The 16,115-nt window shown below is 39.1% G+C and overlaps 1 protein-coding gene across 4 annotated transcripts in view; it reads left to right on the top strand.

The window, feature by feature from the left end:
- Window positions 1-12,465, top strand: part of slc26a1 (solute carrier family 26 member 1) — a 13,697-nt gene extending 1,232 nt beyond the window's left edge. For 3 of the 4 annotated variants that reach the window (XM_014002392.1, XM_014002394.1, XM_014002393.1), the window contains exons 2-8: window positions 5,966-6,430; window positions 7,020-7,226; window positions 8,903-9,149; window positions 9,232-9,463; window positions 9,777-9,960; window positions 10,636-10,923; window positions 11,031-12,465. In XM_014002392.1, coding sequence (XP_013857846.1) covers window positions 6,023-6,430; window positions 7,020-7,226; window positions 8,903-9,149; window positions 9,232-9,463; window positions 9,777-9,960; window positions 10,636-10,923; window positions 11,031-11,612 — 2,148 coding nt within the window. In that variant the 5' untranslated portion in view covers window positions 5,966-6,022 and the 3' untranslated portion in view covers window positions 11,613-12,465. Of the gene's footprint in view, window positions 1-1,352; window positions 1,537-5,965; window positions 6,431-7,019; window positions 7,227-8,902; window positions 9,150-9,231; window positions 9,464-9,776; window positions 9,961-10,635; window positions 10,924-11,030 lie in introns of those variants that run through there. The other variant, XM_014002391.1, reaches the window with a different exon arrangement.
- Window positions 12,466-16,115: the final 3,650 nt, after the last annotated feature.

Here is a 16,115-nt window from a genome sequence, read left to right as displayed (position 1 = left end):
ATATAATATAATATAATATAATATAAATGCAATTTATTAGCTCAATCATCACCTTCATGCTTTGCAACATCATTAAAGGTAAATAATCAAATCAAATCAATTTTTCTAAATATCAGTAATAATCCTAAACTCAATCAGTGAATATCTTGTGTGGACATAGATCAGTTTTTCCTTTAGATACTGAGTTTGTTTCCAGATGAACATAAGGTTCTTTAAAGCTTAAAAGTCAAATGTTGAAGAGAATTGTTTTAATTTTTCACTGAATTATTCCTTGACCCTAAACATGTTGACCAGAATTTGTAGCAGACTGCCTCTGCCACTAGGTGGAAATGAAATTACATTTTCTTTTACTCACTTCTTCATTCATTTCACGGCGTCCAAACTCTACGTTCGTATTGCTGAGCTGTTCAGAATGGATTCAGATTTGATTCCCTTCAGTCAGTTAATGGTTCAACCTGCTGCAGCGTCCTCAGCTCTGAGTCAACAGATCCTCTACAAGCACCACGGCTCTGAATGTTTAACCAGAACATGCTCAGATCTGAGCTGGAAGCAGCGTCACCTGTCACCAAATGACCCCAGAAAGCTTCAGATTTAATCAGAAATGTAAAAATGTTATTTCTTCAGACTTATTCAGTGGAATTTTATGTTACGTATTACACAAATACATTAGGAAATCAAGTTTTTTTGTGCTCATATTATTTTTTTGTGTTTGTTCTTGATTACTTGACCACTAAAGTGGTTTTCTTCTGTTTTTTGTTTCAAATCTCTTGTGTGGCTGCTTTTTAATCACTTTAACATCACTCTTCAACAGTATTTAAATATTTTATCTCAGCTGCATTGTTGGTAATAATAATAGCATAAACTGAAACATTACAAATATGTTTGCTTATTGTCACCATTTTATAAAACAGAACATTCAACTGGCTCAAAAATATAAAAAACGAATAAAAGTATTATCGCGCTCGCTTGAAGAAGAATCTTGTGATCTGTTAGCACTCAATGTATTTGTTGGGGATGACTCTCAGCTACTGCAGCACCAATGTTTAGTTGATCCCAGCGGTATTTCTCACCTGACCTGTCAGGTATGTCTTATCTTGTGTTTGCCATGTAATCCACTCCGTGTATTTAAACAGCACATGTTGACACATGCACCTCCGTGTCCATTTTCTTTCTGCAATCACCGCTGCCGCGCCGGCTCAAACACTCATCAGGAAAGATAAACAATATGATCTGGTAGTCAAAAATTGACTTGATTTAACCTCTCGCCCCACAGACATACATATAAACTCAGCAGGGCCACGCCTTCTCTCGGCTGCTGGGCCAATAGGGAGCAGCGTGAGCCTGAGCAAAGGGCTGCTCTTATCTAAACTGCATATATTCAGCAGAGAGATCAGACACATGCACTGAGCATGACTCCTTGAGTGACCATTGAGAACAGAAAGAGAGAGAAATTATTAAAAATATATATATAAATTCAGGCTGCAGTCCTGAATTAAATCCAGCATCTGGGTTTTGAAGGAAACAGTGATTRTGCAGGTGAGTACATCATCAGTCATTGTAGATTCATTTGCAGAAAATTGCCACAAAATGCCTTTAAATGTGTTTTATTCATTAGAATAAGGTGAAACTTTGAACTTTTTTGAGTGCTGAGTGAAGCCCAAATTGCATTAACGTTTTCAAGACACACAATCTGCTGTTTTGTTGTTGTTGTTGTTGTTTTTAAAGCTTGCTAAAATGAAAAGCCTTGCACTTGTTGAAGAAATGCATATCATTTTTCATCCCAGAGTTGTCTGAGGTGAAACCATGAAATTAGCATTCTGCAGTGTCATGTGATGTTAGGATATCTTGTGTGACCTGTTACAGTTAAAACATGTTCTGCATGACTGTCAGCTACTACCATGCCAAATCTTATCTGTAAAAGTCACTAAGGTTGAGACATTTTGTATGTTTTTTTTTTAAGATCAGCTGGCTGTGACCATCTTAAATTGGGTTGGATCTAAAAATTCATCAGTTATGGGTGTACACGAAAATGATTTATTTATGAGACCTCTCTGTCATGATGACGTCAATGTGTCCTTCAGTTCACTTCATCCTGCGAGCTGCCAGCAGTTYTGTCAGTGGGTCATCGTGTTTCTTATCTGTGAACAATTTTAATCTTTCCCGTGATACGTTTCCTCATGCTGGTCAATAAAATTGTGCTATAAATTGCTTTGGCTATCACATCTGCAACAAGTAGCTTAATTACTCCTCTGTTAAGGCCAAAATCGAGGGCAAATTCAAGGCCTGGGATTTCTTGAAGAAATACATGTAATACCAGCGTTTCAAACTAAGATAATCTTCTATTGAGAAAGGATGGAGAGATGAATATTGTGCACAGTATATGTAAAGTATCTGTACAGTGTTAATACTAGAGAGACACAAACAGCCGGAAAAAAATTCCTTGTGTGTGTCAACATACTTGGCCAATAAATCTGATTCTGATTCTGATTCTGAAACTGTTTTGGTCAAACTCAATAAATGATATCTGCAGTCTCATAAGATATCATGATGTGTGGTTTGTTAGAGTTTAAAGTGTCTGCGACATCAAATTTTTTGCAATAAATATTAATGTAATTTTGGAAAGATAACTTTGACAACATATTGTAAAAAAAAWTTCACGCCGCTGAGATGAACAGTTGCTGAGATATTTGCATGTGAAGCAACAGGAAGTGATGTCAAAGGGGAATGMCTGCATGTGAACAGACCYTTGCTAAAATGGCTAACAACACAGACTGTAGAGAATAATCTGATGTTTCTTTGAAGTGATGTCAAAGGGGAATGTCTGCATGTGAACAGACCATTGCTAAAATGGCTAACAACACAGACTGTAGAGAATAATCTGATGTTTCTTTGGATTATTTTGATTCACTATCATAGAGAAGTGAGAAAGGGTCAGAGTTCAAATAATAATGTTTCAATAAACAAAAAACAGATATTTTTCTTTCTCAAAGAGTTCACCTTTCATGTCACTTCCTGTTTCACTTTAGCTGAGCCAAGTTCAAAAGAAAATAGGCCAATTATGTGAAAAATGGTAAAATCATGTGTATTATGTCAAGATTCTTCAATATAAATATATTTTCTTTGACTTTTRGTATTTCATGAATATGCATGTCACAAGCACTTTAAAATGTACACACATGACAGACAGGTGTGGGCCAGGCGTGGCAATGATGGCACTGTTTTTAAGATGGTGTGCCACAYCTGACCCAGTTGGGATTAGGTCTATTTGGTCCAAATCTGTCAATGCCACACCCATCCCAGTGGTTTGATTTATGTTGTGCTGGTCTATGTATTGACCACCTCATGGCAAAACCACATCTTGGCCACCAATGGTCCATCARTCTTTGCAGTGTGTGGACCAGACAAATTTATTTGTGGATAAGTTGGGTTTGACTCCCACACCGAATAGCTTATTATCTATAAAACTGTRGGGCTAATGCAATAAATAGATACAAGTAGCAACATTTTCACAACTTCACCTTTGGTTACAGGTGATAATACGGCTGCAGGCAAAGGTTAATATTCCTGTGATGCAGACAGAATGTTAATTATTTAGCTTAATATAATTAAAGAAGAAAAACGATCAAATATAAGCTGTTGTTTTGTTGTGAGAATTCAAGACCTCTCTGTCACCGTTTTATTTTCATTTTGATGAGTGGCTGTACCTTTATAGATTTTTCACACAACAAATAATTTCCAAATGAAAGGRAGGCTCTTTCCTCTGATCTGTTTTTTTTAATCTTCTGAGGAACAATCCGAAGCTTTTATGCCAGATGTTATAAAAATAGAGAACATTGATTAGAAACGGACAGTTGCTTTTGCATTTCGTCAGGGTTGACACTGGTAAATTTTATTTGTTGGGTCCCAAAGGCGCCTCGGTGTGACTTCGGTCGTGTTCTGCAATTAATGGGGACAATTTTTCATCTGCTGCTGAGCGTGAAGTCCTTCGCAGCAGTAAGGTAGCTTTTGTGTTAACCTCACAAAATGGGGAGGGGGGTATTTTTTGTCTCCTGTGTCYCCTCAGGTGAGATTTAAACGACTCGCCTGAACACAGGCTGGCCTCTGTGTCGGCTTCAAAAGCGAACAATTATTCAGCTCCAGAGTACAAATGCTTTTCAGACGTTGCGTGAGAGCAAAAAGAAGAAAATACAAAACAAACTGTAAAACTTTTACGGTTTTACGCAAGCTGAAAGTAAACGAATCAATCCCTTTTTTATTTAATGTCACATCAGTTAATAAGCTGTCTCTGACTCAGGAAGTGTAAACCACAGCAACATACCAGAGTAGTGATGGCAGAGGATGATTACATGTCAAATAAAGAGCTTTATGGTTTCTGACACCTAGAAKACAGATGCTACTGGAAATCTGTAACCTTGTAAGAAAAGCATAACCTCCTGATGATGAAAAGCTTTATTCATGAGTARGGTCACACATCTGCTGATCAATTGAGCAATGCCATTTCAGCTTGATAAAGTCGGCTGAATCATGGTATAAGTTATTATTGATGTCTACAGATATTCAGACCAATTTGAGAAGCTATAAATCAAACTTTTACATTTAACTAAAAAAATTGTGAATGTAAAACATCCTCTGTTCATGCATTATGTTTACCGTCATTTTGGTTTCTTTAGTTTTACAGCACAGGTAGGCAACCTTTCAGTTTAAATGCAATATTTCAGTTTGCACCTGCAGGGAGAACGGTGAAAAAAGCCAAAAAGTTTGTATTAATTTCTATTTTCAGAGTTCCCCTTTCCCCCTGAGCATAACCAGGCCTTGCTCCATGGCCAGGACTCGTGTTGGTTTATTGGCCAAATATCGCTATTCTCTTAGTTTTCTCGTTGCTTTTGCYTTCTTTGCCTTCGCTTATCCCAAATAAATCCAATATATCCGACCATTATGACAAACTAAAACAACTGCAGCTCTGTTAAGCTAAGTTGGATTTTTTAACACTCTACATCGGGGGTGTCAGACTTATTTTCGCCGAGGGCCATGTGAGCATTATGGTGGCCCTCGAAGGGCCAGTTGTTGCCTTTGATTTTTCATGTTAAACAGCGTTTTAGCATGTCCTCTTTTAAACACTGACCAGAACTACTGTAAGTGTACAACTGACTAAATCTGAAATAAATAATACAGAAATTCTATTAAAAGTAAAATTAATAGAGTTTACTCACTGATGAGTTTCTAGCGAGTAGCTGCCATCTTGAATTCTGAACTCTCCCACTTTCTGACAGGGAATTCACATCTAATCAACATGCATTATAGGAGATGTAGTTTATGGTCAATGCTGATGCTAAAGCAGCTTATTTTGAGACATTAATACTGAGCTATCCAACTAATTTGCTCAGTTACTTAAAGCCAACAGCTCAGGGGCAGGACAATTATTATTATTATTATCTTTCACTTTTTAAATTTGTTTATTTTGTTGCATTTAATCATGAATTTAAAGTTTACAGATGATTTAAGAAACTATTTTCATACTGAGTAAATAAAATAAAAAATTGGAGGAGTGGGGGGGTACCCCCCCCCACTCCCGGCGGGCCGGACAGGAGTCACCCGCAGGCCACATCTGGCTCATGGGCCTTGAGTTTGACACATGTGCTCTACAATATCAATGAGTTTAAATTTAAATTACGGTCTTGCATGGAATATTTGACAATCCTGAGATTTCTCCTCCCACTGGGTTTGATGCTACYTGACGAGGTTCATTCAAACATTACCACAAAATCTCGTCGTTGACTATTTGCGCACCAATAAAATAATGTAATCTCACAGTGGAGTCACATTTTTACTTCTAGAAAAGAAATTAGTGAAATTTAAAATTACTTGTGAGGCATACAATGTACTTAAAACTTTTGTTATTGATCTAAACATAAAGCACACAAGAAGCTTTTTTGTAATTTCTGTAATTTCTCTGTCTCCATCCCAGGAGAACAGCTGACCACCTCATCACCTTCTTCTCARCTTGCTGTTCCGCTACAAGACAATGGATGAGGTCTCCGGGGTGGCAGAAACCCCGCTGGCAACCCCGCCTCTCTTGGAGCGGCGGGTTCACCAGCGGAAGTTAACAGTTTCGGTCCTTAAATCCAAGCTGAGGCAGGGCATGACGTGTTCGGGACCGAGAGTCCGATCCACCCTGACGGGATTCTTCCCCGTGGTGCGCTGGCTGCCAAAATACAAGCTCAAAGAGTACATTTGGGGTGATATCATGTCTGGGCTGATTATAGGGATCATCTTGGTACCACAGGCCATTGCCTACTGCCTGCTGGCAGGTGTGCAGCCCATCTATGGCTTGTTGACCTCATTCTACGCCAACATTATCTACTTCCTCATGGGGACATCCAGACATGTGTCTGTGGGGATCTTCAGCCTCATGAGCCTCATGATCGGACAGGTAACAAACCTTTATTTTAGCAGGGATTTAAAAACATGTTGTAGCTGGATGGTGAGCTCACGTCTACAGTCAGGCTGTCATTAAATGCCTCTTTTGTGCTGATTAAGAAAACACAAATAAAATCTTCCATCCCTCATTGGAAGTTCAATAATTAGAGTAAATTGCAGGTATAAACAACTAAGAGTTTGACTGATTGTTGTTTTTCCCATAAGAAGAGTTTGAACAGTGGCCTTTGGGAACAGAAAAATACAGTTTTTGCTCTATTTGGTGGATGGTGAGTCGTTGCAGGACCTAAATACAGACACAAAAGAGGCCATTTGCAGGTTGAAAACAAAACCAATGCACTGTGAGACACTTGCAAACAGCAAGGGCATGGAAGCTATAAAGAATGTACTCGGAAAGTTATTACAAATTGACAACAGGTGTGCTGATGAAAAATAGGTGGTATGACTCAAAAAAGCAAAACACTAACAAAGAGGAATGTCAAACAAAGCCAACACATTTAAGTTGAATGCCTTCACTGTGGAAGTTCAGTCTTTTTTTAATCCCTGAGCTCTTGAATAAAAATCTATTGATCTTTTTTCTCTAGGTGGTGGTCAGAGAAGTGTTCCTGGCTGGTTTTGATCTCAACGAGGACCCCACACCATCTGGTCTTGATCTTTTAAACGATACCTTGAACACCAACCTCACTGAAGACCCTGTGCCCACTGTGGAGCTGAGGGGGATGCGGTGTGGGAAGGAGTGTTACGCCATCAGCGTCGCTGTTGCTGTTACATTTCTGGCTGGTATCTATCAGGTAAAGCAGTGATTCCCAACCAGGGGTACATGTWCATGAGCATATTACAGGGGGTATGTGGAAAAAATTCTCAGGTGTGTAAAAAAATAAATAAAAATAGGACTGGGATATGTAGGGCCGTATGATTTCTGCAATGCGGAAAATGCAGACGGAATCACAGAACAGACAAAAAAACTGGAATCCAGTGTAAAACGCCCAATGCAAGATGTTGATGATCCATAATTTGTTGAAATTAAATGTCGGGGCTATACCAAGAATGTGAATGAAAAGCTAATGAGCACAAAGAGGGCAGCATAGAAACACAAGTGCCTGACTGTAACTTTCAGTTTTAGAAACTTTTAAAATGAGTACATTTGGTTTTTGCTTCCAGTAGTGGTGTCAGTGGCTTGGCTGAAGACTGGTTACCCTGGAGGAGAAGCTTGTTCTGCTTTGTGCCGTGTCATTTTAAGACACGTCCTGCCTCCACCTTGCCATGAGGTGTCAACATGTCGTGTTATTTCTTGTTCTTATAAGACCAGGCCATGTTTTTGTCCTTTATTTGACACCTGTGAAATCAAGTAAATGTTACTCCTCCCTTTTGCCTCATTATGTGTCCATCTGTGGAAAATGCAACCATAATTATTTTCATGCTTTTCCACATATTGTCTGTAGCTGACACTACTGTTCACCTTCATGTCTGCTCTAATTCTGTAAAATGCTTCTAGATTTCATGTAAACTCAGAAAATACAAAGGTTACTGCCCCTCAACTCAAAAGTCAGTTTGATCCACTTTAGTCAGTTTGTGTGGCCTGATCACCCTCAAGTTTAACTAAAGTTTGAAAAAGGCATTTCAGCACAAGCAATGGTTTATATAAGTAAAGTTAGATGAGTTGTAAACAATCAAATTGTTTGTTTTTTTTTTCTGAAGAAAAACCAACAAAAATATATATATTTCGGTAATATTGTTGAGCTAAACCAGGGGTCTGCAACCTGCGGCTCTGGGGCCACATGTGGCTCTATGGTCCCTCTGCAGTGGCACTTTAAAAATGAGACCAAAAATAACAGAATTTTTTTTGTCTGTTTTTATACCCACAACAGAAATCAATTTSTATGCAAATATGTGACAAATACTACTAATACAAAAAGTAAAACATGTTAGCTCATGCTAGCCTGTTGTTTACTTAGTTTCTAATTTCTTTCTATGCTCTCTTTCTCAAATCCATCAGAATCACCTTTAAATAATTTGAAGACTACATAATAAGAAGAATTAGGACAAAAAAATGGCTGAACAATTAAGTTGTACTAGTTTTTATGAAATTTGGTATAAATTATATACGGTATTTTTCTTGTTRACCTGAATATGGTTATTTTATTTGTCCTGATGAGTATAATAAATAGTATAATAATAACAGCAATATTCTTTTAGTTTTATGATGTCACCTCCACTGACAGTAAAGGTTCCCAAAAAGGCCTCGAAAAGGCCCATGGACCACCAGTTGATAATCACAGTTGTAGCTTGTTTTGCGGTTCCCGACACATTTTTTTAGTTAGACAAGGAGCACAAATAGCTCCTTTGATTGTAAAGGTTGCAGACCCCTGGGCTAAACTACTCTTCTTGTGTCATCCACTCCTATTTTCAGTTTTTTGTTGATCTATGTGCCTTCTGTCCCTCTTCAACATCTTATAACCCTCTGTAGATTTTGATGGCAGTGTTTCGGCTCGGATTTGTCTCGGTGTACCTATCGGGGCCCATGCTTGATGGTTTTGCCACCGGAGCCTCTTTCACCATCCTGACAGTGCAGGCTAAATACCTGCTGGGTCTGAAGATCCCTCGCCACCAGGGCTACGGCACAGTGGTCGCCACCTGGATCGGCATCTTCTCCAACATTCACAAGACCAACCTGTGTGACCTGATCACTAGTGCTATCTGTATCACCATATTGGGTCTGTCTTTCTTCTGTTCTACAGATATGTTATTCATTGTTGCATAATATTTCTGTTTAGCATAATGTCATGTGTTTTACAGTGGCGGCGAAAGAGATCCAGGACCGCTACAAGGACCGCCTAAAGATCCCCCTACCAACAGAGCTGGTTGTGGTGGCAGGAGCTACACTGGCCAGTCACTTTGGAGAGTTTAATGCCAACTACCACTCCAGTGTTTCTGGTCACATCCCCACAGGGTTTATTCCTCCTCAGGTGCCTGCTTTCAGTCTGATGCCACGAGTGGCTCTGGACGCCATTCCTTTGGCGGTCATTAGGTAATGTGCAACTAATTTAACAACCTGTTGGCTTGATGTTGAGCTGTCTCTTATCTGGTGGATACAGACACAGCTTAGTAGCTGGATTACCTGCAGGTTGAGATGAGGTCATAATTGGGAGAATTTATTGCAGTTTCTTCCCAAAATACACACAYTCTGGCATGTGCAACTTGATTGTTTTGGTTTGGGTTTTATGCTAAGTTATATCAGTGTGACTGGCCAAAACTCACATTCACATCAGCCATAAGAGTGTTCATATTATTATGTGAGCAGTAATAAACTTGTCCCATATGTTGAACCTGTGTTACTGCAGTTTTGCCTTCACGGTGTCGCTGTCCGAGATGTTTGCAAAGAAAAATGGCTACACGGTTCGTCCGAACCAGGAGATGCTGGCCATCGGCTGCTGTAACGTCATTCCTTCCTTCTTTCACTGTTTCACCACCAGCGCTGCACTGGCAAAAACCATGGTGAAGGATTCAACAGGATGCAAGACCCAGGTGAATTTCAATACAGTCAAAACAACCAAACTCACTGATGCTAAAATGTCCAGGGGTGGTTCTAGGGGCGGGGCCACAGGAGCATTGGCCCCAGCTGAAATCTGATTGGCCCCCTGAAGTGCCCCTGTCCTGTCAATCATCTGTCCTTTACTCAAGAGTGATGACGGTGGATGCAGTTCCATGTCCAAACACTAGTGGTGCTATTGAGTCAAGTAGGAATGTCCAGCATGAACCAAGCTCTCAAAAGTTCTCTTCTTCAGAAGATTTGGACAATCCTACAGTAGTATTTCAAATGACAAACAATGGCTGCATTTTCTCACATGCTTTTTTTTTTAAAAATAGCATTACAAGTATTTGAATGTGTGACTGGTTAAATGTACACACTTTACCAAAACCAGGGATTTGTGTGCAAGGATGTTGAACAAATGCTTGGCTCCTTTGTAAATATTGTGGCCCCTTACTTAGAAAAATCCTTAATCAAAACTGTCTTCTAGAATTTGTATTTGCTTTACAAGTTAGATTTCAATGATGAATTGGTTCATGATGGCAAATGTTTTTGAAATAGTTTCTTATGAGAAACTTTTCACTGAAACCAGCTTCTTTTTAAGTAGAAACCTTTAAATAAAAAGATGTTTTCTCTATTGTGTCCTTCTCTCCACAACTTGTGCCTCCCAGTTATCGAGTCTCATCAGTGCCCTGGTAGTCCTCCTCGTCCTCCTCTTCTTCGCCCCTTTGTTCTCCTCACTCCAGAAATGTGTCCTTGCTTGCATCATCATTGTTAGCCTTCGGGGGGCGCTGAGGAAATTCAAGGATGTTCCAGCGAAGTGGCGGGACAGCCGGAGCGACGCCATTGTTTGGCTTGTTACAATGGCAGCCACAGCTCTGATCAGTGTGGAGCATGGTTTGATCATCGGCATAATCTTTTCCATGAGCTGCATCATCTATAAAACCCAGAATCCAAAGGTTAGTTAGAAACCAAATGTCATAAAGAATGTCTATGTAAAATGAAGTCCTTTTATGAGAGGACAGAAAATCTGATATAACCTGTATTGTATAACATTTGACTTCAGGTTTCTCTCCTTGGCCGGGTCAGTGACACTGATCTTTACGAGGATCTGGAGGAGTACAAGAACCTCACGCCACCGCCTCGAATTAAGATCTTCCGCTTTCAGGCTCCTCTGTACTACGCCAACAAGGAATCCTTCCTCAAATCGCTCTACAAGGCTGTTGGTGTGGAACCTTTCCTGGAGCTGACTAACCGGAGCAAGGCAGACAAGAAAGGCAAAGACAAATCCAAAAAGCAAGCCAAAGCAAATGGGGAGAAAAACAACTGTAACATTTATATAGGGCTGGCTCAAAGAGAGCTGGAGTTCCACACAATAGTGTTGGACTGTTCTGCTATTCCTTTTATAGACTCAACGGGCATGGCCACGTTTAAAGGGCTGGTTAAGGAGTACAAAGAGATCGGTGTGAGCGTGATCCTGGCTGGCTGCAACACATCAGTTATTGATATTCTGCAAAAGGGACAATTTTTTGGGAAAGATGACAACAACATGAGCAACCTTCTGTTTTACACAGTTCATGCTGCTGTTCTTCATGCAAACCAAACATCCACAGCAGCAGAAAGCAGGGCAGATGACTCTACAGTGTAGATTAACRCGAGAGGAAAAAAAAAAGACATCCATTTCAATTTTTATTCAGTTTTTTTGCTTAAAAGCGATTTTAGGCCTTACCGATTGTACATTACAATGCTCTTAATGATGCCTTGTACGAAATATGCTCCAAAAGAACAAAGGAAACAAGATAGTCTTACAGTGTCTGTGACATCAAAAAGTAAGTGTAAATGTAAAACCATTTTTGTAAAGATAACATTGATAACATATTGAAAACAATTCTTTACACAGCTAAGATGAACAGAAGTTGAGATTTTCGCATGAGAAGTAACAGGAAGTGATGTCAAAGGGGAATGTCTGAATGTGATCAGAGCATTGCTACAACAGCTAACACCAGAGTTTGTAGAGAAGAATCTGATGTTTCTTCAGGTTATTATGACCCCCGTACGCTGCTAACCTTGGACCTTAACCGGCCTTTTAAAACGTTGTCTTAAAGACGAAACACAACCGTGGGGAAAGAGGTTTTATTTAACAAACAAGAAAACCTTGCTTTTTGAAAATGGGTCAGTAAAATGCACTTATACTCTTGCTSTTAAGAACAACCAGCAGAAATATTTTAAAAAGAGGAAAAAAAAGAGATATTTTGGTGCTTTTGAAATATTGCCAGTTTTTACTGAATAATTCGATGGCAGCAGGTGATATCTCGGATGTATTTGCTGCCTTGTTTTTCTTGAATTCATGTTTTGTCACTAGCAAAGTAAGCTCACACTGCTGTATTTTTTGGTAAACTGTCATTGTGTCTTTATTCCTGCTCAAGTYATTGTGTTTCTAACAAAACAATTTTGTATACATTGAAGTCATCTAATGTCATTGCAATAAAATGTAGAGAGGATTGGTTGATGGTAAAAAGAAWTAACATATTTTGTAATCATCAATCTTCTAAGACGTGTTAATTGTACTTGAATTAGATTTGTCCTGTGGGCGGAGACGGCCCTACTCGTGATTGGCAGAAGTTTCGATGTGGGTGGAGATGGCCCAAGAGATGTGATTGGTCGGATTGATGGTGGGGTTTGAGGAGGCGAGTAAGGGGTCTCTGCAGTAGGTTTTGTCCTGTGGGCGGAGACGGCCCTGCTCGTGATTGGCGGAGGTCTTGATGTGGGCGGAGATGGCCCGAGATGTGATTGGCGGAGGTTACGATGTGGGCGGAGATGGCCCGAGATGTGATTGGTCGGATTGACGGTGGGGTTTGAGGAGGCTGGAGGCAGCGGGGAGTAGCTTGGTCGAGTCGGGCAGGAAGCAACATGTTTTTTAAAATAAATTTTAGTCATAACTTGAGAAAGGAAAGTGCTAGCTGCACGAAATTTGAACGTCGTACATGCGAAAGGATGTGTAACAATACGGCTTGGTCAAAACATCCCTAACCAGCCTGTAAAAAGATCACTAAAAATCAATATTTTTTTACAGACTGGTTAGGGATGTTTTGACCGAGTCATATTGTTACACAACCTTTCGCATGTACAACGTTCACATTGTATGCAACTAGCACTTTCCTTTCTCAAGTTATGACTAAAATTAATTWAAAAAAGTTACTTCCTGCCCGACTCGACCAAGCTACTCACCGCTGCCTCCAGCCTCATACCCTACCGTCAATCCAACCAATCACATCTCTTGGGCTATCTCCACCCACATCAACACCTCCGTCAATCATGAGCAGGGACGTCTCCACCCACATTAAGAGCTTGGCCAATGACGATTTGGGCCGTCTCTGCACACAGGACAACACGTTCTGCAGAGACCTCTACTAACCWTTTTTACAGTGTTGGCATTTAACATCCACAGAAATGTTGAATACAAATAATAAAAAAAGATTTAGTGAAACTCGTATGTTTGATTTTTGGGATTGTTAAGAAGATGATTTATGCCGAGAGTTTAACAACTTAACTACGGAGCCCATCTGGTGTTAATGCGTGGCCACAAGTTAAAAACCATGAGATCATTTTGAGCAGAGAGATACAGACATTGTTGCAGTCTCTGAGTGGAAATGACTGCAGTAACCATCTTGTGGCCATGAGTTATTATCTTGAGTTGTTTTTGTTTTTATCCATAATCACTGACTCTGTATAACAGCTTGAACTATTCAGATTTTTTTTAGATTGTAGTTGATTTCAAACTTTGGTCTTGTCTCAGTTCAGATTAGTGATTAACTTGTCGATCCAGCATGTTAAAAAAAAAAACTCTTTCATTAAAGTCTTAAAACAAGTTAGCTACAACAGGTAAGATGATACTTGTTCATACAAAGATTTGAACTCTTAAAATGTTCAACACAGATTTATTTAAAGACTTAAAATCTGACTTTTAGAGCTTGAAAACTTTCAAAACAGTTAATAACAAAGAAAATGTTTTCATTACTATAAAAACAGTCAGATCAGAAAAAATAACTCTGTGTACCAATAATTACAAATATGGATGTAATATGCCACCATAAACATTATATTTTTAAACAATATTCTGTCATGAACACTATATAAGCTTGTCATGATAAATGAACTGTAAAATACTGACAGATTTGTAAGTTTTCCTCCTTTGTTTCCAAAGTTTTTAAGTCACCTTACAATATGCTATTGCTGCAAAACAAGAGCACTCGCTTCTTTAGTATCAACCCTATGTAAAAAAAGTATTTATGATTAATTTCACAAACTAACATTTTGTAAAAAGAGGAAAGTAAATTTTCAGTCACTGAAAGTAAAAACTCTGCAGTGTTTTATGCTACCAGCTCTCCCAATAGGAGACACAACAGATGTTGACAGTTCATAAAAAAATCCTCAATCATGTAAAACTGAGAGGTTCGTCTTTTACTTATTAACTGTAAACAAGTTGAGAAAAAGCTGTTTGTGTGCCGACACGGTCAATGATTGAATAAGCCTACGTGCTGTATAAGTCTATAGTTGGTTTATTACAGCAACGCCAGAATGTCCTGCGTGGTAATCCACGTGTTTACAGAGATTTAAAAAAGTTAAAAATAGAATCTGATTGATGCGTTTGTTTCAACACCAACTTTTAAAATCTTCATATTCATATAGAAATCATCTTTACTGWCAGCTTTGTTTACATTTAAGATTGTTGCATGTCCAAATTCTTTAACACCTGATGAGATGAGGGGCTTTCTGCTGCCCCCTCGCTGTGAGCATGTGACCCCGGGTCAGACACGCTGAGCCACATCCGGGCCTGTGGTTTTAATGAGCAGAAGATCGTAAAATCACATGTGGAGGACAATGACTTCACGCTAAGAGGCCGTGGAAACACGCTGGTAACAAATCAGGCAAAGACGTTTCTTTATGCAACAAGTATCCACACAGTTTCAGCTCAAAGAAAATATTTCTTAAACTCGTGGTAAAGACGAGAGCTTAGAAATAAATAAGTCAAATGAACACAAGACATTTTGAATTGACTTGTTGTTGAAACAGGCAGCAGCAACCAAAAACAATACATTTAAACACCTATAAATGCAATCTCTTACTCTGAAATAGCAAGCTTTTGTTTTACCTTCTGGTTCAATTCATGACTCCAACAAACACAGAGCTATTTTCTTTTCTGGGTCTTTTTTCAGTGGAGGAAAAAGCTTTCAAAATGTTTTTGATGTGGCCCCTCTCAAAATGGGATCGACTCAAATCCCTTTTACTTCCAGAAAAAGCATTTTCTTTAACAAATTGTCTGAAACGTAACGAAAAGGATTTACTCCATAGAAGAACTTACTGACATGATGGAGCACATTTTTTCACTCCTTTCATATTTTGTCTTCTAATGAAGATGAAGTCCTCTTATGAGTCCTTTTATGCCTTAAAATCCTTTATGAACCACTTATATTTACACTAATTTACCTCCTGCAGTTTTCATGAGAAATGCAGTTCCCAGAATTTGTTTTGTGTCACCACTTGAAGCGAGTCTTTGCCCATAAACCTTTATAGCCCAAACTGAGTAAAACCCTTAAAGGGGATGGTGGGGGCGTATTATGCAAAAACAACTTTATTCGTTATTACTCGTAAAAAATATACCCAGAGTGTTGCTTTGACTCATTCATATGTTTGAGAAATTCTCGAATCTCCACTTGCTGGTACAAAGCTCCGCCTATTCGTACAGAGCTCCTCCCTATACCTCAAGAGCTCCCGCCCCACAGAGCYCCGCTCCCCCAGAAGCATTGTTATGAATGCATGCTGAAGTGGGAGTGTCTGAAATGGTAGGAGGTCAAAATAGCCAAGTGAGCGAATTGAAATCTGGTTTTTCTTTTGAGAATATTTCTTCACTACAGCTAATTTTCAGATAGATTTTTAGGTAGAGACAGAGGCCAATTTCAAGGCGTTCAGACTATGATTCAAAATCTAATTTATTTTTGATATATACAGCATCTTCATGACAACTGAGGGTAACATAGTTGGTTGATTGTGCTATGAAATTAAACTATGTGCCTGGAAAATGCATTAACACACACACACACACACACACACACACACACACACACACACACACACACACACACACACACAC

This window comes from Austrofundulus limnaeus, unplaced genomic scaffold, assembly GCF_001266775.1.
Source record: "Austrofundulus limnaeus strain Quisiro unplaced genomic scaffold, Austrofundulus_limnaeus-1.0 Scaffold13, whole genome shotgun sequence".
Classification (NCBI taxonomy): domain Eukaryota; kingdom Metazoa; phylum Chordata; class Actinopteri; order Cyprinodontiformes; family Rivulidae; genus Austrofundulus; species Austrofundulus limnaeus.
Note: the sequence above shows the minus strand (reverse complement) of the source record. Positions and strands in the feature narration are given on the sequence as shown.